This window comes from Mustela nigripes, chromosome 2 (assembly GCF_022355385.1).
Source record: "Mustela nigripes isolate SB6536 chromosome 2, MUSNIG.SB6536, whole genome shotgun sequence".
NCBI lineage: Eukaryota > Metazoa > Chordata > Mammalia > Carnivora > Mustelidae > Mustela > Mustela nigripes.
Window position 1 is genome coordinate 74,045,960 of NC_081558.1, and position 24,264 is coordinate 74,070,223.

At 37.9% G+C, this 24,264-nt stretch overlaps 1 protein-coding gene across 9 annotated transcripts in view; it reads right to left on the minus strand.

Annotated features, from left to right (window-relative positions):
• RBMS3 (RNA binding motif single stranded interacting protein 3) overlaps positions 1–24,264 on the minus strand; it is a 713,870-nt gene that overhangs the window by 239,854 nt on the left and 449,752 nt on the right. For all 9 annotated transcript variants that reach the window (XM_059390794.1, XM_059390798.1, XM_059390793.1 and 6 more), the window contains 2 exons: positions 21,548–21,705; positions 5,747–5,826 (listed from right to left, as the gene is read on the minus strand). In XM_059390794.1, the coding sequence (XP_059246777.1) occupies positions 5,747–5,826; positions 21,548–21,705 (238 nt within the window). The remainder of the gene's footprint in view (positions 1–5,746; positions 5,827–21,547; positions 21,706–24,264) is intronic.

The following is a 24,264-nucleotide window of genomic DNA, read 5'->3' on the forward strand; positions in this document are numbered from 1 at the left end:
CGAATGTGACTCAGAATTGTCTCTCCAAAGAATGAGAAGCTCAATTTTATCCATTGACTTCAATATTGCATTAATTAAAGGCCATCCCTAGAAGTGATAACTCTCCCAGAGTTTGCAGAAAACCCATGCTGGATTGTGTGAGCTTTTATAGATTTTGCTCTGAAGGAGATAAATAGAGAGATTCTGATGCTCCAGATGGGTACTTCCAGGATGAACAGAGCCTGCCCACTTCATCTGCAGCTGTAATCAGGTAAGAGGGAGGAGGTAGCATGTGGCACACAAGCCATTCCAATCATTTCTAACCTCCTGAAGATAGGATCCCCTGTACCTTCTCTGTCAGGCTTCTCATTTTCCAGATTTAGAAATTTAATTATCTTGGTTCCCCCCCCCCAATCAGAAACCAACTCATATTTTTCACAGTATCAACTGTGGCTCCACAGGAAGTTTGAGAAATGATTGACCTAGCCAATGTCCATAGAATTCACACAGATTCTAAGACTCTATTGACTATGAAATTGCCAGACTACTCCATGAAGTTCACTAATAACATTCCAACAGTGTTTCATCATGAAGCAACATGTATTTGGTACCTTGAAATAATCAAGAAGGCATAACTAACATTAAAAATGAGAGACTTCACAGAAAGTAGCTCCTAAATATTGCAAAAATCCTCTTATAAATGAGAAATCTAAACTAACACTCAGTTGGGGATTGTAGTGTTTACCAAGTTTCTTATGCAAATGATGTTTTAGTTTCCCAAAGATGAGAAGCTCAGGGTTAGGCAATGCCTCAACCAAGTAAAACCATAAAAGAATATATTTTTGCTAAGCTGTACACCATAACACTTTTCTATTTGTTTCTTTATACTCAACAACAACATTTGTTACATTTGTGGACTTAATAGACAAGTATCACTGGGTAATCACTGATTGTGAGGGACCGCAACACTGTCCACTGATAAGAATTTGTATACTATTGCCAAACATTCAGAATTTTGTACCATGTCTTTAATTGAATATGAATGTCATTTAAGTACTTTCTGATCTTTTACTCTGGGAAAAGTTCGAATGTAAACAACATTTCTTTTCATGTTCTTTAAAGAATTACCAGACTTTGAATATTTTTCCTTGCATACTCCCACAAAATATAATATATATCCCACAATCATACACATTTTATTTACATAAACACACTATAGAAAGATTATATGTCAAAGCATCAATAAGGCAAAAAATTTTATTCTACCTATTAGAAAAATATGATTCTTCTATCACTCACTTAGTTGTCTAAATTGCTGTTGATCACAGATTTGTTAAAATTAAAAACATCTCAAAATTTGGTGAGCTCTTTCCCTACACTTCCCTACTTTTTTGAAGTTCAACTGGGATTAGATATAATTACCTCAAGAGAAAGAAAATCATACCTCAAGTGGGTTATTCCATTTTCTTCTGGAAAGACTGCTCCATTGATAGGAAAATGTGTTTACAGGCAAAAGTCTAGTTTGGAGCAAAATGTGATTTATTTTTCTACAAACTAGCCTGCACGATCCATTCATCAATACACGTCCTTATACGTGGAGGCCTTTTCTACATGGTACATCACTCTGCTCCGGGGGCTCTTTGGAAGTGAACCTTTCAAGTTCATGCCCTACAGATCTCTAAAGTGTCTGGGAACTTACCCTTTGCTTCTGCCAGAGATTTGAAAATGAAATGCTTTGGGGCTGTACAACATTGCTGTGCAATTCATTATGGGACAATGAAATGACTGGGGTTAGGCAGGCAAGCAACTAATGATCCTTCATTTTGTCCAGAAAACATCAAGATCGATATGTAGGACATGCAACATTTATGGAACACTGTGTTTTCTTTTCCCTCTAAGGGAGGGAGAAAATACTAGATGATCGCTTTCTGCAGATGGCTACATGATTGACGCTGGCCTCTCCTTCCCACCTGCTAGTAGAAACATAGCTGCCCAATCCCATATCATATATACCAGAATTCAAATAACTTTATTTTTTTGGCATGTATATTTGAGCTTCATTGATCCAGGTAACCAAAGTCTGGGGACAGTGTTACAACCCAGAGTGAAAAGAACTAGTTCTGGAGGCTCTAATACACATTAACAATCCATGATATATTCTTAAAATTAGATCTTTTATATGAACAAAAAGGAGGAGCCCAGGAAAGCATGAACCAAAAGAAGATATCTACAAAGTTTTTTTTCCAACGCACATCATCTGTCAGCAGGAATCAAGATTAAATACCACCCTGAATCATTTTTAATGAATAAATTGTTGCTAGACTAACAAATTGGAATGGAAGCAACAACTTAAATGTGGTCAATGTTACATGTCCTTGTAGATATCCTTAACTATAATGTTTTTCAAATTTGAAATTCAAAGCAATGCCAAAGTTTTGGGTTGAATTAGATCTTTTACTAATTCTTGTATAGAAATGAAACAGTAGGGGATTTGGGAACTAGATGATCATCTCAGGGAAATAATTATCTTTGCCTCTTCTTTAAGAGAAATCATTTGTCAAAAGTGACAGAAACCAAAATGGCATTGTATTTGCCTAGTGACATGTGCACATTCCCCCCAAGTCATCCCTAAATGGAGAAATAAAGAAAGCAAATTTGGTACCAATTGTTCCCTACTTGCTTAGAGTAAGATAAAAGCAGGGTCTAGTGTAAGATGATTGACTTAACATGCAATCGTTTCTAAGGCTTACAGCCTGAGACTCTCTGGTCTGGATCATTGTGAGGCCATCAATCACATGACCTTAAAACATTGTATTGAAAAATCAATGTGATTTCCAAAAAATTGCAAACTTCTGAATTCAAAGATGCTGGATCTTGATAATATAGAACACTGAGATTTTTATAATTTTTTGAATTCTATTTTAATTGTAGGGGCATCAGATCAATTATTGTTGGTTTTAATTAGTATACTCACAAGCAAGGATATATATCTCTAAAGCTACATTAGGATTGAAAAAGTTAAGAAGTTGGTCATTTCTTTTGAAAATATCAAAGGAATCACTTCCAATTTGCTATTAGGGCCTATAGTGACATCCCACTTGCAGTCTTCAACTTGGAATAGAAAATTGGATTAAGAAATGAGTATTTGAAAACATTTCAATCAACTACAGTAAATAAGCACAGGGGACCAATAAGGGCAAAAAACATACACTCATATTTGACCATATCCATTCTGACTTTGTGAATCAGCCTAATGAGCGTGCTTTACTACTTCACTTAACCAAAATACCCACATTTTGCATTATAGCCTTTTTTTATTCTGTATCAAACTTCAATATTAAAGATGAAATACTTTCTGTTAACATTTGAAACTTTTACTAAACCATTTGACTTCCACTGCATAAATAAGCAAATTCAATTAATAATGATGATCAATATTGTGTATCTAATTTTACTACATTGAGTGCAAAGCTCAGAAGCATAAACTTGTATCTCTTAAGAGTTACAAGTTTATGAGCATAATTATTTTGCCTCTTGTGTTCCCATGAGATAAAAGTGAGTGAAAAACTCATAACCAGGTTCTTGCTATTCACAATGTTTCCATTGGGTGTAGCTATGATATTAGACAGGTTGATATCACAGCCTGTGTTTTCAGGAAGAATGCCCAGACATTTGGGGATTTATAGGGACTTTCTTTGTCTTTAGCATTAAATTGTATTAGTCAGCTATGTTCTGTGGGGGAAAACCAAATAGTACAGTTTCAAATCAAGTCAAGAAGGATTTTAATGTCTTTTTATGAAAATGAAGAAATCTTAAAAAAAAAAAAAAACCCTGAGAGGTATTTTAACTTCAATCAACAATAATTTCTACATAATTTGTTCATTCTTAATTTATTTATATATAACCATCTAATTCACACCCAGTTTGGATGCCTGGATGCCTTCTATATAGACAGGCATCCATTGGATAAAATGGGATAAATAAGGGAGAATCCTCTAACAATTCAACCCCTTTATTCAATGATAGGTCTGAGCAGAGTGTCTTAAAGTGTCTTTTATGCTGAAAGAAAAAAAAAAAATAAGTATTTCTCCTAAAATTCAAGGGCAGCTTACATGCTGAGATGAAAACTGCTAACTCTTCTTAACAACACCATATGTCTCCAATTGGATCATAATGCAGTCAGTTCTCAAGGGAACATTACGCATGGAAGCTAACCAAATTGAGGCACAGGCGTCAATGTCTGTGTGCTCTCTGATTAACCAGGAGATGCTACTTTGGATTTTCCTGATCATCTAAGTGAGCGTCTGAAGGGCCTTTCTCCTTTCCCAACACCCTCCCCAGATGAACCAGTCCAAAAAAGGATCCTGACCCCTCTACATTAATATTTCTCTTTTTGTTCAGATTTCCTCTTCTAGGTAACCTCAATACATTTTAAGGAACTGAAATAGTCAACCCCTGAACTCTCTAACCATGTGTTTTAAATAGCAGATGCATTACATAGCAAACACAATGGAAGTCCAGCTTTAAAGAATCAAAAGGAAAATATAAGACTGAAGAAGTCACATTTTTCCCCTGAGTCACTGAAAATGAAAGAGCAACCAACAAACCAATATGGATTAGTCAGACATTTCTTTATCCACTCATTATAATTCTTCCTTTTTAGCATTCCATTCAATCTCAAATATTTTTATTCATGAGTAAGATATATTTTTAAATCTACTCACTTAATATTAAACTCTTGCCATATATACTACTACCAAATTAATAGCAAGTTGAGGCATTGCAGCTTAAGTCCAGACACATGTGATATATTCAATTCTTTATGTTGAATGTAATTTTTAATAGTATAAAGTTATATCATCTATGATATGTATAAAAGCTTAAGGATTTTGCTTTGGGAAATGTGAAATGTCCTCGGAGAGTAAGATCGGTGCTTCTCAAAATGTTTCTAATGAGTAGACAGTTTACAAAAAAAAAAAAAAGAAAGAAAGAAATCAATATGTCAGGAACTGATATTTTTAAAAAATATATAAAATTATGCATTCAGATTTCATGGTAACATAAAATTGCTAAAAAAGTTTCTAAATGCAAAAAAAAGTTCTAAATGCTTCTCACTCTCGTACAGAGAGTACTCTTCTTCTGATGGACTGGTAAGAAATGTTTGGAAACTTGCATCAATCAGTGTATTTCACTGTGTCTATCACTGTTTAGAGAGAAACATTATAAAATAGAAATCAAGGGGTGCCTGGGTGACTCAGTTGGTTAAGTGACTGCCTTCAGCTCAGGTCATGATCCCAGAGTCCTGGGATCGAGTCCCACATCAGGCTCTCTGCTCCATGGAGAGTCGGCTTCTCCCTCTGACCTCTCCTCTCATGCTCTCTCACTCTGTCTCTCTCTCGAATAAATAAAATAAAATAAAGAAAAATTTATAAAAAAATAAATAAAATAGAAATCAAGATACCAACGTTAATGATAGGAGTCATGAACTTCCTTCACTTGAAACGAATTTTAAACTATTCTTTGCTATTTCTCTTCCAGTTCACTTCAGGCAATCAGTAGCAGAGAGTCAAAAGAAAGGCCAAAGAATCATCAAGAAGATTTTGGTTATTTTGAGAGAGATGAATTGCTACATATTATTTAAAAAGACACAATTACAAAAGCAACGTTTTCGTTCCCAGTGACCAACCGAGGGCTTTACCAAGTACTCATTTAAACAATAGCAACAAACCTAGACATAAATGAATGATTACTTAATGGCATTTCTTACCTGGGATGCCTGGTGGTGTTTTCAGATATTTTCCATTAAAATGTTGAATGACCACTTCACATTTTTCAGTAGACTCCATTCTGGAAAAAGAGGTAAACAGGAGATCATATACTTTCATAAGGCCATGCATATTCAGGAAAAGTAAATAAAAATGAAAAGAAAAATAGGAAAACCACAGAAAAGCTTGATTTTAGAATTCCACGAGACTTGTCAACTCTTGCCATGACCACCATGATCAGAATATCATGAACTCACCACTGCTGAGAGTATGTAGTATTTACTGCATTGGAAGTTGCCTATATGGACGGCTCTGTGCTGATTCCTCTCCCAGAAGAAATACTGAGGCATTATCTTATTTAATCCACCGAACAATATCTGGTATTTGAAACTGCTCAATAAATACCTGTTGAACATCTGAGTTAGCGAAGTTGAAAGGTAGGTCTTGTTGCTCTTCGGATCAAGGGCTCTGAGGCTTAATATAACAGTGTTGTCATCAACACCTCAACACTTTTATTGAAAACTCACTGGGTGAAGATACAAAAGGGAATATATTTGGGGCTCCAAATGTGAGAGAGAACATAAATACATAAACCTCAAGTCCTGTGAACTTTCTTCCCTTTGAATTCTTGAAATCCTCTCTTTTTTCATACTAAACATCCATATTCCTAAACTAGGTTTCTTGGGCCAAATTTTGACATCTCACTTGCAAGCTAATGAACGAACATTTTGAACTATACCATCATAATGTCAACATTAGCACTGTCACCCTATCCTAAGTAGACTAGTATTGGCAACATTTTCTGAATAATTAACTATAGCAGGGCTTTATTATTTTATAACATTGGCTGGGGAAGATAAAAATTAAAGGGCTGATTCCGATGAAAGGAAATTAAGTCCCCCAAACAGTACACTAGAGGCAAATACAAATTTTAAAAAACAGCTCACACACATATGAAAGAATGTGTACTAAATGTGTGAAATTTGTCTAAAAGGCAAAGTATAATTTTGGATTTTCTGCTGTGTTATTAATATGAGCTTCCTTGGAATGGAGTCTTATAACTCAAATTATAAAACTTCCCTATACCTAAGTCTTAAGTGTTTTTTCAGGAGCCTATTACATGCAGAAGAAATAAGATAAGGGAAAATATGTAAACAAATGCCAAATAAGTTAAACATTTATTACAACTACAGGAATTCAGATGTGAGAGGAATTCCAGGAACCAAGGAAACACTGAGAAGTAGGCACAGGACACCAGAAGGGCCCTTAGAGAAGTCATTAGGGCAGGGGACTGACCTGACCCTGTGTCCTTTGAGAGGTGGGTGAGGTGAGCAGAATACTGTGCTTGTGTGGAAGGTTTACAGGGTTTGGTGATACTCTTGAAGGTAAGCTGAGAGATGCAGACGAGGCCACCTGAATTATCAGGTTGAGAAATTCAAGGTGGTATCAGAAGCGTGTTCCAAGAGGGGGCGGGCATCATTATTTTCTGACTCGATTTAAAACAAAACAAAACAAAAAAATTATCTTTTCTGAGGTACATTTCTATGAGGCATGGGATGGAGGCACATTTTTTTGTATAGAGATACAGATAAATGGCAAATCTTTACCCAGTAAAACTGAGACCGGTGCAGAACAAGGAAGCCACAGATTTAGAATAAGTCTGGTGGCTTAAAATCTGTTGGCACCACCGTGAAATTCTTCATGATTTTCTAACAAGGGGTCCTGTATTTTTAACTTGCACTGGGTTCCACTAATTATGTCACTGGTCCTGCTATGACAAGAAAGTGTAGGAACCCAACAACTCATTATTCATTTATCAGATGGCTCAATGGATTCACATAGGTGTTATTTTGAAGAACATGCAAAGAATGAATTGATTTTATGTCCAAATGTGGGGGGGGGGGGAGAACAACCAAACCTCTTTAAGCTTAATAACATATAATTTTAACAAATATAAATAAAAACAAAGAGAGCATTTTGTTCACTGCTTAATCACAAGTGCCTGCAAATGAAAAGATACTTGGGTAAGAAAGGCAAGATGAACCTTTCTCCATTCCAAACACCGAGGAATAGCAAAGTACAACTTTCTTAACTCCTTTGAGTTTTTCTTTTTGTGGAATCTTTTACAGTAAGTCTTCCATCCTGTTGTTATTATAATTATTATTACTTTTTTTTTGAAGTAAGAAACTTACATTTCTAGGAACAAAAGAATTCTAATTCTGTTCTTTCTGTCTTCCCACAGGATCTACTATCTATCGTCTCTTAGGGACAATAACCTACCCTCTTACCAGAGACATGAATGGGAGAGGAAATGTAAGCCCTTAATTACTACAGATGTTACTTTATGGAATTTTTATTCCAGGAGAGCTACAGAATGAAAAGCTTATGCCCCAGAGCCCCCTCCTTATTCAATCTCTCTCTGGATACTCATCTAGATAAAAGGCAGTTAAGAATCTGAAGCTTGCTTGCAAGAGTCCTACAAATCAGATCCTTTCTCTTTGTCTTGGAAGCCTAAAACCAGATTGGTGTGTGTGTGTGTGTGTGTGTGTGTCTGTGTTCGCACGTTCTTGTTGATTCTATATAACAGAATCTCTGTATTTGAGGAAATACAGAAGCTAAAGTAGAAAATCAGGTGGCTCCCCCACTCCACCCACCTGAAATATGTTTGCACTGGATTGAAAGCCTCAAGTCTTCCCTCTTGGATGCTAAGTATGATCATCTTTCCTGGAGACTATTTTACAGTCCTATCAAGCCGGATGGGGGCTGTTTCTAGTAACGCGAAGACAGGCATAGATGGTTCACTTTGCTTCGTTCAGATTTAACTGAGTGCATGTTGGCAGCGAGCCTTCAGAGACTCTCGTCTAAGAAAGAATAAACGCAATGAAAGTCTGTTTTCTGTAGCTGCCGGCGCTTCGTGTCAAACCCTGTTACGCTGCACCGCCCGGCAGTGACAATTTCATTTCAATACACGGGGCACCCTGTAACAAGGCAACGCAGTCGCCGCAGAGGCGACGACAGAGGAGGCACCAAGGGAAAGGCTCAAGGTTCCTCACGCATTTTGTGTGGAACCGGAACAAAAGTGAGACAGGAGCTCTGGGGGGAAAGAAACGGCATTTGAATGGCCACCTTCGGAAGAATGTGCCCATTCTCTTCTCTGGTTCCACAATTAACGCTTTGACATGGCTGCTCAAGCTATCTGCAATCTGGCCCACGCTTCGGTTGAAACTGACACTAGCATTATCAAGTGAGTCTGAAAAGGCGGCACGCCAGACAAAGCTGCCTTTGCATGTCCCTTTCAGACGGGCCACTGAATCACTACAACCACATCTATTCTTCCCAGGCGGTACCTGAACCCTCTCGAGTACCTCGGGACAGCTTGTGTGCCAGGCCAACCATTCACCCCAAGATACATTAATTAGGTTCTTACAAGGCTCCAATCATTGTATAAAGCTTCAGGGTTTTCTGTTAGGTCTGATGTTTAAATATAAATACACATTAAAGGTCTCGTTTGACATTCTTTCTTGTCTCAGTGCCTAGGAACCTGGCTTCAGTCATTCAAAACAAACCACAGAATTGTGATTAAAAAAATAATAATAATTTTTTTTTTTTTTTTTTTTACACCAGTTCCTAAGGGGAGCCAGTTTCACAGCCAATACAATTCCCACAGGCAAGTTACATCAGAGGAGAGTTTGATCCAATATTAGTAGAATGTTCTGGGTCAGGACTTAACACAGATGTGGAAAAGATTTTTCCAAAACCTTCTGCAGCCTACCTATCTCAGCTTAATAGAGAATCTCTCAGTTTATGATCTCAAGGCAGTAAGCATTATTAGCCGTATATTTAAAACCAATCCACTTTGCCATTTATTTGGTTAATTAGAGGTTTCCGCTATTGTGAAATTTTTGTGGTTTTGCAATCCCGGGCTCTGTACAAATTATTGGCAATTTAGCGTATCCAACGTTGCGAGCCAGCCTTCCATTTAAATCCGGTTAGAGTTACACAAAGGGGCAACATTAACAGATTTTTAGAAGTACTAAAGGGATTATTCCTTCTGAGATTTTGAAAATAAATTCCATCATTTACTTCTTACTTTATCGTAATGGAGAGAACAGTTGAGTCCCCGGAACAAAGATGAGTGAATGAACTGAACTTTCTTCTTAGTCTTTACAGGTTGTTTTCTCTATGCCCGGTGCTTGACATTCTTAGGATATAAGTATCAGCAGCACCCAATAATGAAGCCCAGCTGCCTTTCTGCCATCCTCCTTTGCCAAAACCCAGACATTGAGGTGGGGTCTTACTCGGGAGTACAACGCATTCTTTTTCAGGAAACGAAACTATGGACGATATTTAACTAACAAAAACCTACTCCAGAGTTTTAGAATCACATAATTTCAGCACTAGAAATAGCCCGAGATATCAACTTCAAAATCATACAGATGAAGAAACAAACACTAATTGCCTTCCCTAGAGACTAGTCAGTGGAAGGACCTGGAATAGAATGTTTGTCTCTTGACCCTCAATTCAGATAGATTAGCTGGAAAAGAGGGAGTTCCATTGCTGGCCTCCCACCATCCCCCCCGATTTCCTGTACTCATCTCTTGTAAAGTGTTTTGAGGCTGGATAGATCATGCTCTCTCCATTCTAGTTCCATCTCTAATAACCAAAGCAGTTGTTCTCAAAAACAGAGATATATCTTCAACTGATGTGACTAAAAGGGCACTTGACCTCCATGGTGCTCTTTCCAAAAATCTATACATTATAGGGATCCTATTATGAGAAAAACATCAAATATACCCAACTCTGGAGACATTCCCCAGTTTACCTGGCTAGTGCCACTCAGGAAAAACAAGGAAAGTCTGAGAAACAGTTGCAAATCGTAACAGACTGATGACACATGACAACTAAATACAAAAACGGCACTCTGGGTTAGATTCTGGAATAGAAAAAGCATATCAGTGGAAAAGTTGGTGAAATCCAAATAAAGTCTGGAGTTTAGTTAATAATAATGTATCAATGTCAGTTTCTTAATTTTTTTTTTTTTTTAAAGAGAGCACAAGTAGGCAGAGAGGCAAGTAGAGAAAGAGGGGGAAGCAGACTCCCCGCTTAATCAGAGAGCCTGATGCAGGGCTCGATCCCAGGACCCTGAGATCATGACCTGAGCTGAAGGCAAAGGCTTAAGCCACTGAGCCACCCAGGTGCCCCCAGTTTCTTAATTTTGACATGTACACCACGGTGTTATAAAATGTTAACAAATGGCATGGTATATACGGGAACTCTTTATTACCTCTGTAACGTCTCTATTAAATTAACCTTATTCCAAAATAAAATGTTTATTTTAAAGTAACTGTACATTAGCTTTGCATAGTGGCAGTATCGTAGCTTATCTGAGGAGCAATTATTGCTAATTAAAATAACTATACATTAAAATGATCAGGAAACTATTTTTAAAAATACCAATGTCTGGGCCTCAGCCCAGGAGATTTTAATTTAACTGCTTTGGCATGAAGTCCAGGCACCAATTTTTCAAAGCTACCCAGGTGATTCCAGTGTGCAGCCAAGGTTGAAAACCACTGTTCTGGAGCTCCTGTCACATGTCCCAAACTAGAAATTATGGGCTGAATCCAGCCTTCAGGTAGAAAGTTTTGTTTGGCCTACAAAGGGGTTTTTACAGAATCTGAAATGGTTGTCAACATTTAAAGATTGGGAGATTTCACATAAAAATCTGGATTTCTGATTCCTCTTGAAAGCTGATATGGTCTGATCCATGTTTTCTGCATGGTATAATAAAAATAAATTCAGTCTTTGTCCCTGGTTTCTGATACAGAACTCCTAAAACCCATGATATTTCCTGAGTGAAAGTAGTGTCCTTTGTTACTTATAATAAGACCTTTTTGACCATATCTGAGTTTATGTTAATGAGGCAACTCAAGAAGGGAGGCCTGGAGAGGGCTATTCACCACAAAGGCCAAATGATTGGAAGTTTGGAGCTTCAGCCCCACCCATCACCTCTGGGGATGGGAAAGGGGCTGAAGATTGATCTCAATCACCAACGGCCAGTAAATGAATCAACCATGCCTATGCAATAAAACCTCCATAATAACCACTAAACAAAACAGTTCAGAGAGCTTCTACGTTGGTGAACACGCTGATTTGCCAATTTTCCGGGAGGGTGGCATGCCCACGGAGGACAGAGACGCTCTAGGTCACTCCTTATACCCTGTATCTTGCCCTCTGCAACTCTTTTGGCCATTCCTGGGTTGTATCTTTCGTAATATACTAGTAAACATAAGAAAATTGTTTTCATGGGTCCTGTGGATTGTTCTAGTGACTCAGCAAATCTGATGGGGTTAAGGAATGGTGAGTAGTTCCCACCATTTGGGGCTGGTTTCTGAATGGGAACAGTCTTGTGGGACTGAGCCCTCAAACCTGTGAGGTCTGTTGATAACCCTACATAGTGTTAGAATTGAACTGAATAATGGGACACCGAGTTGGTGTCATAATTGGAGAACTGATGTAGAAAAACAATATGTATCTATTGTTAGAAAACCCCACACTTTCGGTTTTAGAAGTGGTAGCATCATAGCAACCATGACCTGAAGTTAAACAGTTGCTTCCTTTAAACCGAACTGGTTTGTCATCACTCCTACCATCCTGTATCAATTGCCAATGCTAAGGTAAAGTAGTAGATGCTTAGTTATCATTAACCTTGCACTATATTTTCTTTCCTTTTCTCTTCTCTCTCTCTCTCTTTTTTTTTTTTTTTAATTAGTGAAGTCAAGGGGAAAGAAAAATAAGTCAATTTACCCATGTGTTTTCTGGTATTTTCTGTTTACTCTTCTATATGTCTTCTCTGCTCTATGCTTTAAAGAACGGTTTATGAACTCTGTCCTCTTAGCTCTTTTATCTGATAGTTTTTCATTGGATTCAGCCACAGGAGTAAAGAGAAATTTGACCAGTTCCTCCTCCTTCTCTCTTGCCCTTGGCGCTGCCACTCTGGCTGGGACTGTATCTCTCCCTGTCTTCAGTACTCCAGGCAGCCTTTTCCACAGCTCTGGGTATCACTGGCTCTGGGAGCACTCTTCCATCTACCTTCAGCTGTCTTGGGGTGGTAAAACTTCCTTCTGCTGGTCATCTCTTGGTATCTCCACATCCTTGGTCAGTTCCCTTCACTCTACCCACACTTTTCTTAAATCCTGCTTTATTCTAGTCTCTTCAGCTGAATCATGTGGGGTGAAATTCTGTTTGCAGCCAGCATGCTGATGGCTCTGCCGTAAAACTATCAAGTCTGGAGGGACAAAATTACCCTGGAGGCTGTGTGTTTGAAGGAAAAGGCAAGAAACAAACAAACAAACAATGGTTTCTTTTACACCAGTCTGGGAACTACTTGATACTTAGATTATCTGCCTACCTTCAGTTGACATCATAACCAAAATCTGGGCTTTAAAACCATAGACTAAAGTTTTCAAAAGGAGTTCTGGTGAAGAAATGGAAGAAAATTAAATTAAAAACATTAAAATAGAGATAAAGGAGGAATCAATAAGTATACAATGTTCAGAACTATAAAAATCCTACCATTAAGTGCCACTGGAATTCATTACCACTTTTAATCAATCTCTTTGTGTTACAGGCACATTTAACTCCTAGCTATTATTATATATTACATCTCTTTTCTTTCCTTTATGAATAGTAACCTCACCCCTTATTCTGGTTCTCAAATATGCCAAAGTTGTCCCCATCTTGAATCTCTGCCTGCCTTTTCCTTTTGCCAGGATTCCCTATCCATTTCCACCACAAGATGTATCTCAGCCTAAATGCTCTCTCTTCAGAGAACTTGCCTATTCTTGACTTCCAGCCTCTCATTCTTCCATGGTCTCTAATGTACCCCTATGTTTTATTTTGCTTTTATAGCCCTTCAATTATTTTATGTGGATTATTTTATATTATTTTATATTTTCTTATTTGTTTGGTTACAATTTTTGTCTCCCCAGTCTAGTACAATGTCAGATACTTTTCTCCTGTGTACCCCTCTGCAATACTGTATCTTGAGCAATTACTGGCATCTTATAGTTCCCAAGACATACTTATTGGGTGACACGGACAAACGAACAAACACATGGTACATAGCAGAAAAGTATACTCAGAGAGTTTTATACTTTGTCCAAGAACACAGATAGGAGATGCAGAAGTAAGATGCAAGCTATGTTATTTCTGACCCAGAAAGCCATGTTCATAACCACACAGAGTGAGTGGATGAGATGATCCAACTTACAGAAAGCTGAGACTATAGGAAAGATACTAAAAAAGACTCACACTTGTGAGTTCAAATGACATTTCCCAGTCTTTCTTCTTTTTTGGTGGGAAACAGGCAACCTACTTCACATTCCCACAGCCTTCAGATGGCCCAAGAGCCCCCATCATGGTTTGTGCTTATAGCCAGTACAAGGCAAAGAAATTGTACAGGTCCTGAGTACATTTACTCTTACCAACCTCGAGGTAACAAAGTTCTCCAATTTCAGCTTTACACGAGTAAATAATATTCAGAACTCCCCTCTCATCCTACAGAGGATGATCTTTGCGATCTGGTCATTTCAATGATACAATGATAAAATAATAAATTATATGTTTCCCTCCTTCTCTTAGTTTTTATAAAGCCATGTATAGAGCAAGACGTGCGTCCAGAACATCTCAAAATGATAGATTACTTGGTGCAATTTAAGCCATTTGTTTGATTGGTTGACTGGTTGGCTCATTGCTTGGTTGGTTGGTTTGGGTCTTGAACCCCAGGCTCCAAATACATGGAAAAGAAAGCAGAATGTTCTGCCATACCTCTAGCCATGATCATGACTTACTGATGGTGAAAGAAAGAAACATTGTGCAGAAACAGATCAAGATAAATGAAGAAACGCAGAAAACAAGAACAAAGATCCAGAAGCTGAAGGATGGACCAAGAGTCTACTTTCCAGTAGATCACGTTTGATGGTAATTGGCTGAGTAATTAAGACTACTGAACGGAGTAACAGCCATTATTCTCTTCAGTCTCAACAAACACTGTAATCTCTCTCTGTGCAAATACAGCTGCAATTTGGAGATGACTAATCACTAAATTACATTTTAGAGATTTTCTTTGTTCACATTTGATTTCCTAGTTCCATGTAAGTTTGAGGTAGAAACAGCAAAACAGTTACCAAGACAGCAAGGGGTGGAGGGATTTTTAAAACAAATACTCCATCAGATCAGTAAATATGATTGAAACATGTCCCAAACAATGACAATTACGCAAGTGTGATAGTCATTTTAAAGGGTCATATATTTGCCTGCAAGAGAAGCACTGGTATTTGCCTTATAATTTTTTTTTTAATTCTTATATTTTGATTATGCTGATCCTGAGTCAAAGTTCATTGTATTTCAGGGGGGGAGAAGATTGGGAGCAAGAAGCATCAGGCAGTAGAAAGTAAATCATAAAATTTTAAAGATATTCGACACTAATAAAAGAAAACACAAAAAGTATTTTAACCTGCTATTTATACTGATTTTTAATAATCAGGCTGGTATTTGTCTATCTATAACCACAATTATTATTATTACTATTTTTACTTCACAAAAAGAAAGAACTGTAACTTTTTAATTGGAAAACGTGTTCATTCATTAGGGCGAGATAGAACACAGGGCTGCCCATATGTTAAAAGTCATTCAAACAAAATTCCATGAGAATCAAATTAAGAGTACTGAGGAGGGGTGAAAAATACTACAAAATACAAAGGTCTCTGTGCTCAGCGGTCTCTCACGCTCTTTAGCTCACCAGGGGACAGTAAATGCATTTCTTAAAGAGGTTCTATGTTCCCAGATGTTGAAGCTGGATTAATTGTGAATGTTTACCCCCCATCCCTTCTGCATTTCAGGTCATTCTTTACCGGCCTCACATAACACTCTTTCAATGTGATTTTTGTTAGACAAATGGTCTCATGTTACTGGGAATGGGAAATGGATAACATGAACACACAGTCATGTCCGTCCGGCCTCAGGCTGATTTATGCTCTGATCCTCACCCTGGAAGGCAAGGTAGTCTGTTGGCACCAGCTAGCTCTGCAATAGTGGGTCTGACTTGTCTGACTGTCAGCATTCCCACCATAAACTTCTGTTTTTAGAGGTTTATGACTTGGCTATAAAATGCTGCCTAGAGGGCGGTGGATCTTATAAATTGTTTTAAGTTACAAGAGACTAAAGAAAAAAAAACATAAAAAATAAAATAAAATGTCTGTAATTTCAGATATATCTGGTGCTTCTGGAATTTGAAAAGCCTGTAATTGTGCTACCTGTGCACCCTACTGGCATTCAAATCTATGCTTTGAAGTTCAGCGTTTTAAATATAAAATGAAGATACTACCTTTACTTTGAAGAGATGGTTATCAAAGGAGATTAATGTATAGCTTGCGAGTAAAATAATAATGGGGGGTTTATTTCTAGTTAAAGAATTTTAGAATATCTTGCATATGAACCAAGGACTATATCTGGTGATTAGAACTGACCAATGGTAATATTTAAAACAAAGTCTGCTGGGGCACCTGGTGGCTCAGTCAGTTAAGCGACCAATTCTTGGTTTCAGCTCAGGTCACGATCTCAGGGTCCTGTGCTCAGTGTACAGTCTGCTTGAGATTCCCTCCTTCTCCCTCAGCCCCTCACCCTGCTCATGTTCTCTCTCTCAAATAAAATAATGAATAAGTAAATAAAATCTTTAAAATGAAGCTTGATAAAACATATATTCAGGTTAAAAAAATTGAGAGAGCCATAAGTTCAAGAGATGGATACGATTTACCGGGCACAATTATAGGCCGACTGTTCTCCCAGTCAAATAAGCATTTAGTTTTTTTGTTTGTTTGTTTGTTTGTTTTTAAAGATTTTATTTATTTATTTGACAGAGAGAGATCACAAGCAGGCAGAGAGGCAGGCAGAGAGAGAGGAGGAAGCAGGCTCCCTGCTGAGCAGAGAGCCCAATGTGGGGCTCAATCCCAGGTCCCTGAGATCATGACCCGAGCTGAAGGCAGTGGCCCAACCACTGAGCCACCCAGGTGCCCCAAGCATTTGGTTTTAATAACGCCTGTGGCACTGTGAACTTTTTGATGAAGAAATAATTTGTAAATCAATAATAGTTGAACTGATGTGACTGGTAATCCTCTGAAACCCCAGGACACCCTTCTCAGAACTGGCTTATCTTTACCATCAGATGCTACCACCCTGCCCAGTTATAGTCAAAAACAAACAAAAACAAAAACAAAGCACTTGAAGTGATTTCATTTGTTCATCATCAAAAATTTACTGAAGATCAGTAATATGTCAGATGATATTCTAGGTGCTGGGATAGACATGAAAAAGAACAAGACACCATCCCTACACTTGAAGACTAGGACAGGAGATGTATTTATGATCAGTACATTTGACAAAGTGGAAGAGTGTGATCGAGGTGTCAACTAGAATCAGCTCCATCAGGAAAAATTTCTAAGAATGAAAGCCAACAATCGGAAATTTTATAAGCCTTCCAGATGATTTGAGAATTAAGCCCTAATGCCCTGAGGCAATGCTTCTCAAGGTTTAGGAAGCATGAGAGTCACCTAGAGTGCTTGATAAAGTACAGATCCCTGTACCTCATCCACCCCCACCATTGCTGTCTCAGTTGGTACAGGACTCCAAAATGGCATTTCTAACACTTTCCCAAGCAATGCTGAGGTTTCTGTCCTGGAAATTACACTTTGAGAACCGCTGTCCCAAGGCAACCTTTGTACATAATCCATTAACTTCTCTCACTAGCTACACGCTGTCCTGGGAAGAAGTGGGAAGACTGTCCCTCAAGTCATCTTCATTCTGTAGTTCAGAGGGAGAGCTCCAAATGGGAAAGGCTGAACAACAGGAAAAGGGTGGTTTTTATAAAAAAGGAAAACTGTATAAAAGTTAATTTGTGAAAGATTGAGTTTGTTAAGATGCAGCCATGGTGGTTTGAGAAAAGCAGAGCAAATGTCCAAGTGCAAGGAGAGAGGAATTTGGGCCGACCCAATGATGTATGATAGAACTAAAGTTATTTTTTCACATCATCAAGTTAGGTAAATCATGTGGGATCCTGCTTCTTGGAATTTCAGGTCTAAAAAACAAGAAAAATGAAATCCTGGTTCTTCATCAGCTTCTTAGTTTTTTACAAAAGAGGCAGATTCATGTTTTCTTTTGATTTCTTAGGCCTAAGAAATTGACTTGAACCTATGTTTTCCTTTTCAATCCACATGCTACTTTCTGAAATTGGAAAATAACATGATTTAGAGTATGGAGACTGAAGTTTTAGTATTGGAATGTGACTGATAATTCCTATTCTAAGTTAAGAGTTTTAAAAAGCCATTCCTTGGAGCTTAGTCATTCAGGAACTTCATCGAAAGGTAATTATGTTAACTACCATCCACCTATCCATCCTCTCAACAGTGAAAAGGAAATACCAGTAAGGAAATGTATAATCCGGTGGGTAAAGACACACATTAAATAGTGAATTCATTATGATTTTGATAGATCTTATTTGGAGAAAAACAAACAAACAAACAAACAAAAAAACAAAAAAACTTTGACAGGAGTTGTAATGAGACCATCTAACTTTGAAGGCTAGAGATAGAGGTCACAAAAGGGTTTTTTGAAGAAAGGACATTTAAGCCAATACCTGAAGGATAAGTAAGCAGAAGCCAGAGTAAGAGTCATGAAAAGTGTAACAGTCAGGAAGGGCTTCTTGTGCCCAGGATAAGAGACAGGAAGACAGAAGGCCCAGAAGGTGAATGGTGTCAGGGATAATGATGTCAGGGATAATGTTGTCCAGGTTGGTAAATCCAATCATTTGGACCATATTGAGAGATATAAACAGGTCCCTGACATGATCAGATTTGTATTTTTTTTAATCTTTTATTTTTTTAAAGACTATTTATTTAAGGGAAACAGAGATAGTGAGAGAGAGCACAAGCAGGGGGAGGAGCAGAAGGAGAGGGAGAAGGAGACTCCCCACTGAGCAGGGAGCCCGATGTGGGGCTAGATACCAGGACCCTGGGATCATGACCTGAACCGAAGGCAGACGCTTAACTGACTGAGCCACTCAGGCGCCCCCGATTTTACTTTAAAGAATCATTGATAGTTTCCATATGCAAAATGCACTAAAAGAGGGAGGCCGCATTCAGAGCAGACATAAAATAATAATTTAAAATCCCCACTCTTCCTCAGTTCTTAAAGGAAAAAAAAGCACTATAGGATTTACTCTTTCATAACATCATATGTGATGATTATAGTGTTGTCTCTTACAATGTGCATTACTTGGTTCTGCACCAAGAAGAATATTCTTCATTTTAAGCAAACTGAAAGTGTATAGGGAAGACAGAATTAAGGGAACTGAATAGCCCGATTTCTGTGTCAGAAGCTGAATTGTGTCTCTACCACAACAAATTCCTATGTTGAAGTCCTAGCCCCCAGTACTTCATAATGTGACTGTATATGGAGATAGGGCCTAATATGGGTGGGTCCTCAACCAATCTGACTGATGTCCTTTAAATTTTTTTTTTAAGATTGTTTATTTATTTCTTTGAGGGAGATGGAGCATGTGTGGGAGAGAGAACAGGACGGTGGGGTGAGGTAGAGGGAGAGCGTGAAGAAAACTGTCTGTTGAGCAGGGAGCCTGATAGCATAGAGCATCAGTTCCAGGACCCTGGGATCATGACCTGAGCTGAAGGCAGATGCTAAACTGACTGAGTAACCCCAGTGCCCCTGATGTCCTCCAATTCTTTTTTTAATTTAAGTTGATTTATTTAAATAATCTCTATAGCTAATGTAGGGCTTGAACTCATGACCCTGAGATCAAGAGTCACATACTCTTCTGACTGAGCAAGCCAGGTGCTCCAAGACTTATAGCCTTTTAGAAATTAGAGAGTAAGACAGAGACAGAGAGGGAAGACCATGTGAAGATACAGGGAAAACAATGTCATCTACAAGACAAGGAGAGAAGCCTCAGAGGAAACCAAACCTACTAACACCATCATCTTGGACTTCCAGCTTCTAGAACTCTGAGAAAATAAATTTTTGTCATTTAATCCACCCAGTCTGTTGTATTCTGTTACAACAGCCCTAGCAAATTACCATATCTGTATCAAAAGCCCTTTGCCTGAAAAAGCAAATAAAGAAAGATCACCATAGATCTTAGAAAATGTTTTGTCTTGATAAAGTTGAAATATGTTCATTTCTCAGTGGGAGTACAAATGAAGGAGAGACTAATATGTTAGAGAGAGTTTTGGGGTGGGGGTCAAGAAGTGAGAGAAGGACCAGAAGGATGTGTGTTGTTCATTTCAGTGAACTCCCACACTGACCAGCCCTCTCCCAGCAGCTTAGATACTATCCAACAATGATGACATTGGCAAATTTCAGAGCCCTGGCTGATATGATTAGCTCTGCCTTGACCACCTAAATGAGCAGTTACCAGTGATCTGAAAAAGTAAATGCCTCAAGCATACATCAGGTTCAGGAGAGTTTCTTCATTCTGCTTATTTCTCTTCAAATCAGCATGCATCTTGTATATGTCTGCCAGTCTACCAGGAAATGGGGGGAATATAAATTTTAAGACATGGTCCATGAGTTACAGAAAGTTAAGGTAGATACCAGTATTGACTGACTGATTGATTTAGAAAAATAGAGAGAAACTGAGCCCAGGAGGGGCAGAGGGAGAGGGAGAATCCCAAGCAGGCTCCAGCTGGACATGGGGCCCAGTCTCAAGACCCTGAGATCATGACCCAGAACAAAGTCAAGAGTCAGATGCCTAGCCGAATAAGCCACCCAGGTGTCCTTATAAAATGTTATCTTTCAAAGTGGGTTAATATATATATTGGTTTGGAATGGTTTCCAGGTGATGGCAGAATTGATTATAGATGGACACACCTGTCTGCAAAGGGCTGACTTCCCGATGACACGGGCATCCATTCACTCACTCATCCATGTTAAGTCAGCTGGAGACACATAAACATGCCAAGCCATGGAGACACGGCTTTTACTCTCATTCTTTGTTGTTCAGCAGTTTCTTTTTCTCTGTGGTTTCTTTTGCTTTGTTTTTCATGAAAGCACAGCAGGGACCACCATTTTAACTCCCTTCCTGGCTGAGATCTTCTTTTGTAAACATCCCTTAAAGTTAAGATGAAAACTACTTTTCCTTTTCTGACAATGAAAAAAGTGCAATTTGCTTTTTTCTGTTCTGCGTAAAATATCAAAACCACACAGCCAGAGCCTCTTAAATGCAAGTGCCCTCCTAACCTCCCCCCCCTTATATTTCTGAGTTCCTTTGGACTTCCCAGTAATTTCTGTTTCTCAAAATCTTTCTTCTCTTCCTTTTCTTGACTGAGAAATTCTATCATCTCATTCTTTGGAAATCACTGCAAAAACATTTGGATGCTTTGTTCACTGCATGGGCTCTTTAGCGTTGGGGTACTGGGCATTTATAACCAATAGCAGAAATTGGCAGCATCTGATTTTGCTAATCTACAGGCAAAGAGAGAATTGGGAACTGGGCATGCATACCATTAAGACCCGAGACATATATAACCATTCTAGGTATGGATTTTAGCAAGAACAACATATTTATAATTGGAATTCTTTGATTGAGACAAAGATACAGAGTTGATTTGAAAAGCTTCTTTTTGGCAGGGAGAGGGCGAAATGTTCCATTGCTTTGGGCCCTGGTTCTATAAAGGAATGGAATTAAAAGAGAATAAGGAGGAAAGAAAAGTAACACAGGTATGTAGTAAATGTTTTACCTGGCAAAGCCAACACCTCTGCTGACTCCATTAGCATCTCTTAGTATTCTTGTGGAAATGACGTGTCCAAAGGGTTTCAGCATATTCTCAAGTTCCTGCTCATCCATGGAAATGGGGAGATTTGAGATGTATAGGTTTGTTGGGTCTTGCTCTTGTTGCTAAGAGAAGGAAAGAAACAAATACATTAGGTTCTGAATACTAAAAAACCTACTGCACGAATGGATAAAACTGTGCTTGAACTGCAACATAGATTCCCATCTCCAATACACTCTTGAACATTCTTTTAATAAGGGCACTACTTCTTTTCAATGAATTCCCTTCTTGCTGGAGTGTTTCTCATAGAAATAATGTCATAAATGAAAAGCAAGCTTTCTGCCCCGCCTCTTTAGGAAAGAAATATAAACTTTTATTGCAAGGAACAAAGGAAATGTGTATTCTTTTCTACTACCACTAACTACTGCTTCTACTCTCAAAACTCCAATTACCATCACCACCAATTACAAATGTTGCATTTAGTGGAAGTTCGTTACAAGGCTAAGCATTATTCTATACAGTCAATATGCATTATTTTATTCAATATTCCCAATAAATATAACTGTTACCATTTTACAGAAGACAAAATTGATCCTTAACTTGTCCACATTACAGAGTTCATAAGTATCAAAGCCAGGGCTCAACTCTGGGGCTATCACCAAAGTCTGTGGGATATCACCTAAGTCCACAGCTTCACTGTCCTGCTCTACCACCTTTCATTAGACAAAAAGATTGGGGGAAGAGGGGAGCCACATCAGCCTCATCATCACTGTGGGACTTGCTAAAAATGCAAATTCTGCGGCTTTACCCCAGAAGCACAGAATCAGGAACTGAGGATGGAACAAGCAATCTGTGTTTTGACAAGCCCTCCAGGTGACTCTAATGACTGCACAAGTTTGGGAATTGCTATCCTACACCATACATATTAATGTTTGAATGAAATTATGATGTCTATCATTTTTGGATCCAAAAGCAATAGTGTTAAGTACATTTCCTTAATAGAATGGGAACCCAAACAATTGTTAGCATTATCTCTGTGTCCACGAATACTGTCTCTATCACACAATAGGTTAGTATTGGGGCTTTGTTGAATATATGTATCAAGATAAAACAGCCACAAACCTGATATGTTGGCCATTAAGATCAAAATATATCATATATTTAACTAGACCTTTATATTTTAACAAAAACAACAAACTTAGCTTCAAGGATAAGCAAGATTAGATTGGAAAAAAATTCTGAAGTCTATAGGAAATGACATTATGTAACAGTGAAACATCTTTTGTAAAAAGATATCATATTCTGTAGAAAAGTCAAGGTTTTAGGCACAGTGAAAAAAATACAAGGAAGATTCCAAATATTATTTCAAGACAAAAGACAATTTTGGCCTGAAGCTATTGTTTTTAACAATTCTAAATATTCAAATATGTCATAATATTTTTATTAAGCTTAGAGATTAATAAGATATATTATTAGGTGAAATTTTTTAACAATTTAGTTTTTGAGCTTTTTTATCACCATGGAAGAATGGCAAAAATAAACATATAATCAATCAGGAAAAGACAACACACTTTTAGTATTTAGGAATAGTATAAATGTAGAAACTGTATAACCGTAGTCAGTCTCTCTCCCCCCTTTCTCTCAACACCCACACATGCACACGCACACTACTAAAAAAAATGTCATGCTCCTAGAGTGAAAAAAGAGATAATATTATCTATTATCCTTTCCTAAATGGTCATGATCATGTTTTTGTTTTGTTTTTTTTTTTTTTGAACTGAGATAATGGGAAGAAAAAAGGAAAGAAAAAGTTGTGTTTCAGATACATAATAAAGAATATTATATACATACAACTGTTAAAAAATTTTCTATTAATTTTAGGGAAAGAAAGAGAGAGCATGAGTGGGAGGGGCCGTGGGAAAGAGAGAGAGAATTTAAGGCATATTCCATGCTGAGCACGAGCCAAAGATGGGGCTCGATCTCAGGGCCCTGAGACCAGGACCTGAGCCAAAACCAAGAGTCAGACATTTAATACATTACACCACTGAGGTACCCCTATACAACATTCATACGATTTCACTACCCATCATTTAATTTTTATTTTTACATCACTCCAAAGGTAGCTTGGCAAATAACAATATCATCATTGAATAATGAGGAAATGGAGTCATGAAGATGCATCATCTTGCCTAAGGACAATCTGATAATTAGTGACAGGACTGGAAATAGATTTGGTGACCAAGTTTCCTATCTTCAAGTTCAGTGTGTTTTTCACTAGCCCAATGTTTCCCAAGCTTCAGTCACCTGCATATCTCCTGAGAAATTTTTGCCAGCCACACATAACTTTTTATTTGCTGAAAAGCTTCCTTTAAATCAACATACTTTTGGCCTTAACTAAGTTCGCTTAAAAAGTAACTCTATGTGCTTGCTTTGGCAGCACATATACTAAAAGTAACTCTATGTTGCTACCAAACTAAATAGCTGGTATTACTTGGCTTAGATAGGTTATTGTAAGAACAGGAAACAACAAATCAGTGTTATTAAATTATAGCTAGGTACTGTTTGTTTGCAAAAGGCATTGACTCTCGTGGCTGTAATTTCTCAGTAACAAACGAGATTCGTAATTAAGAGAGGTGTGAGAAACTAGCTAGCACCAGATGGAGGGTTTTGGTTCCCCCCCCCCC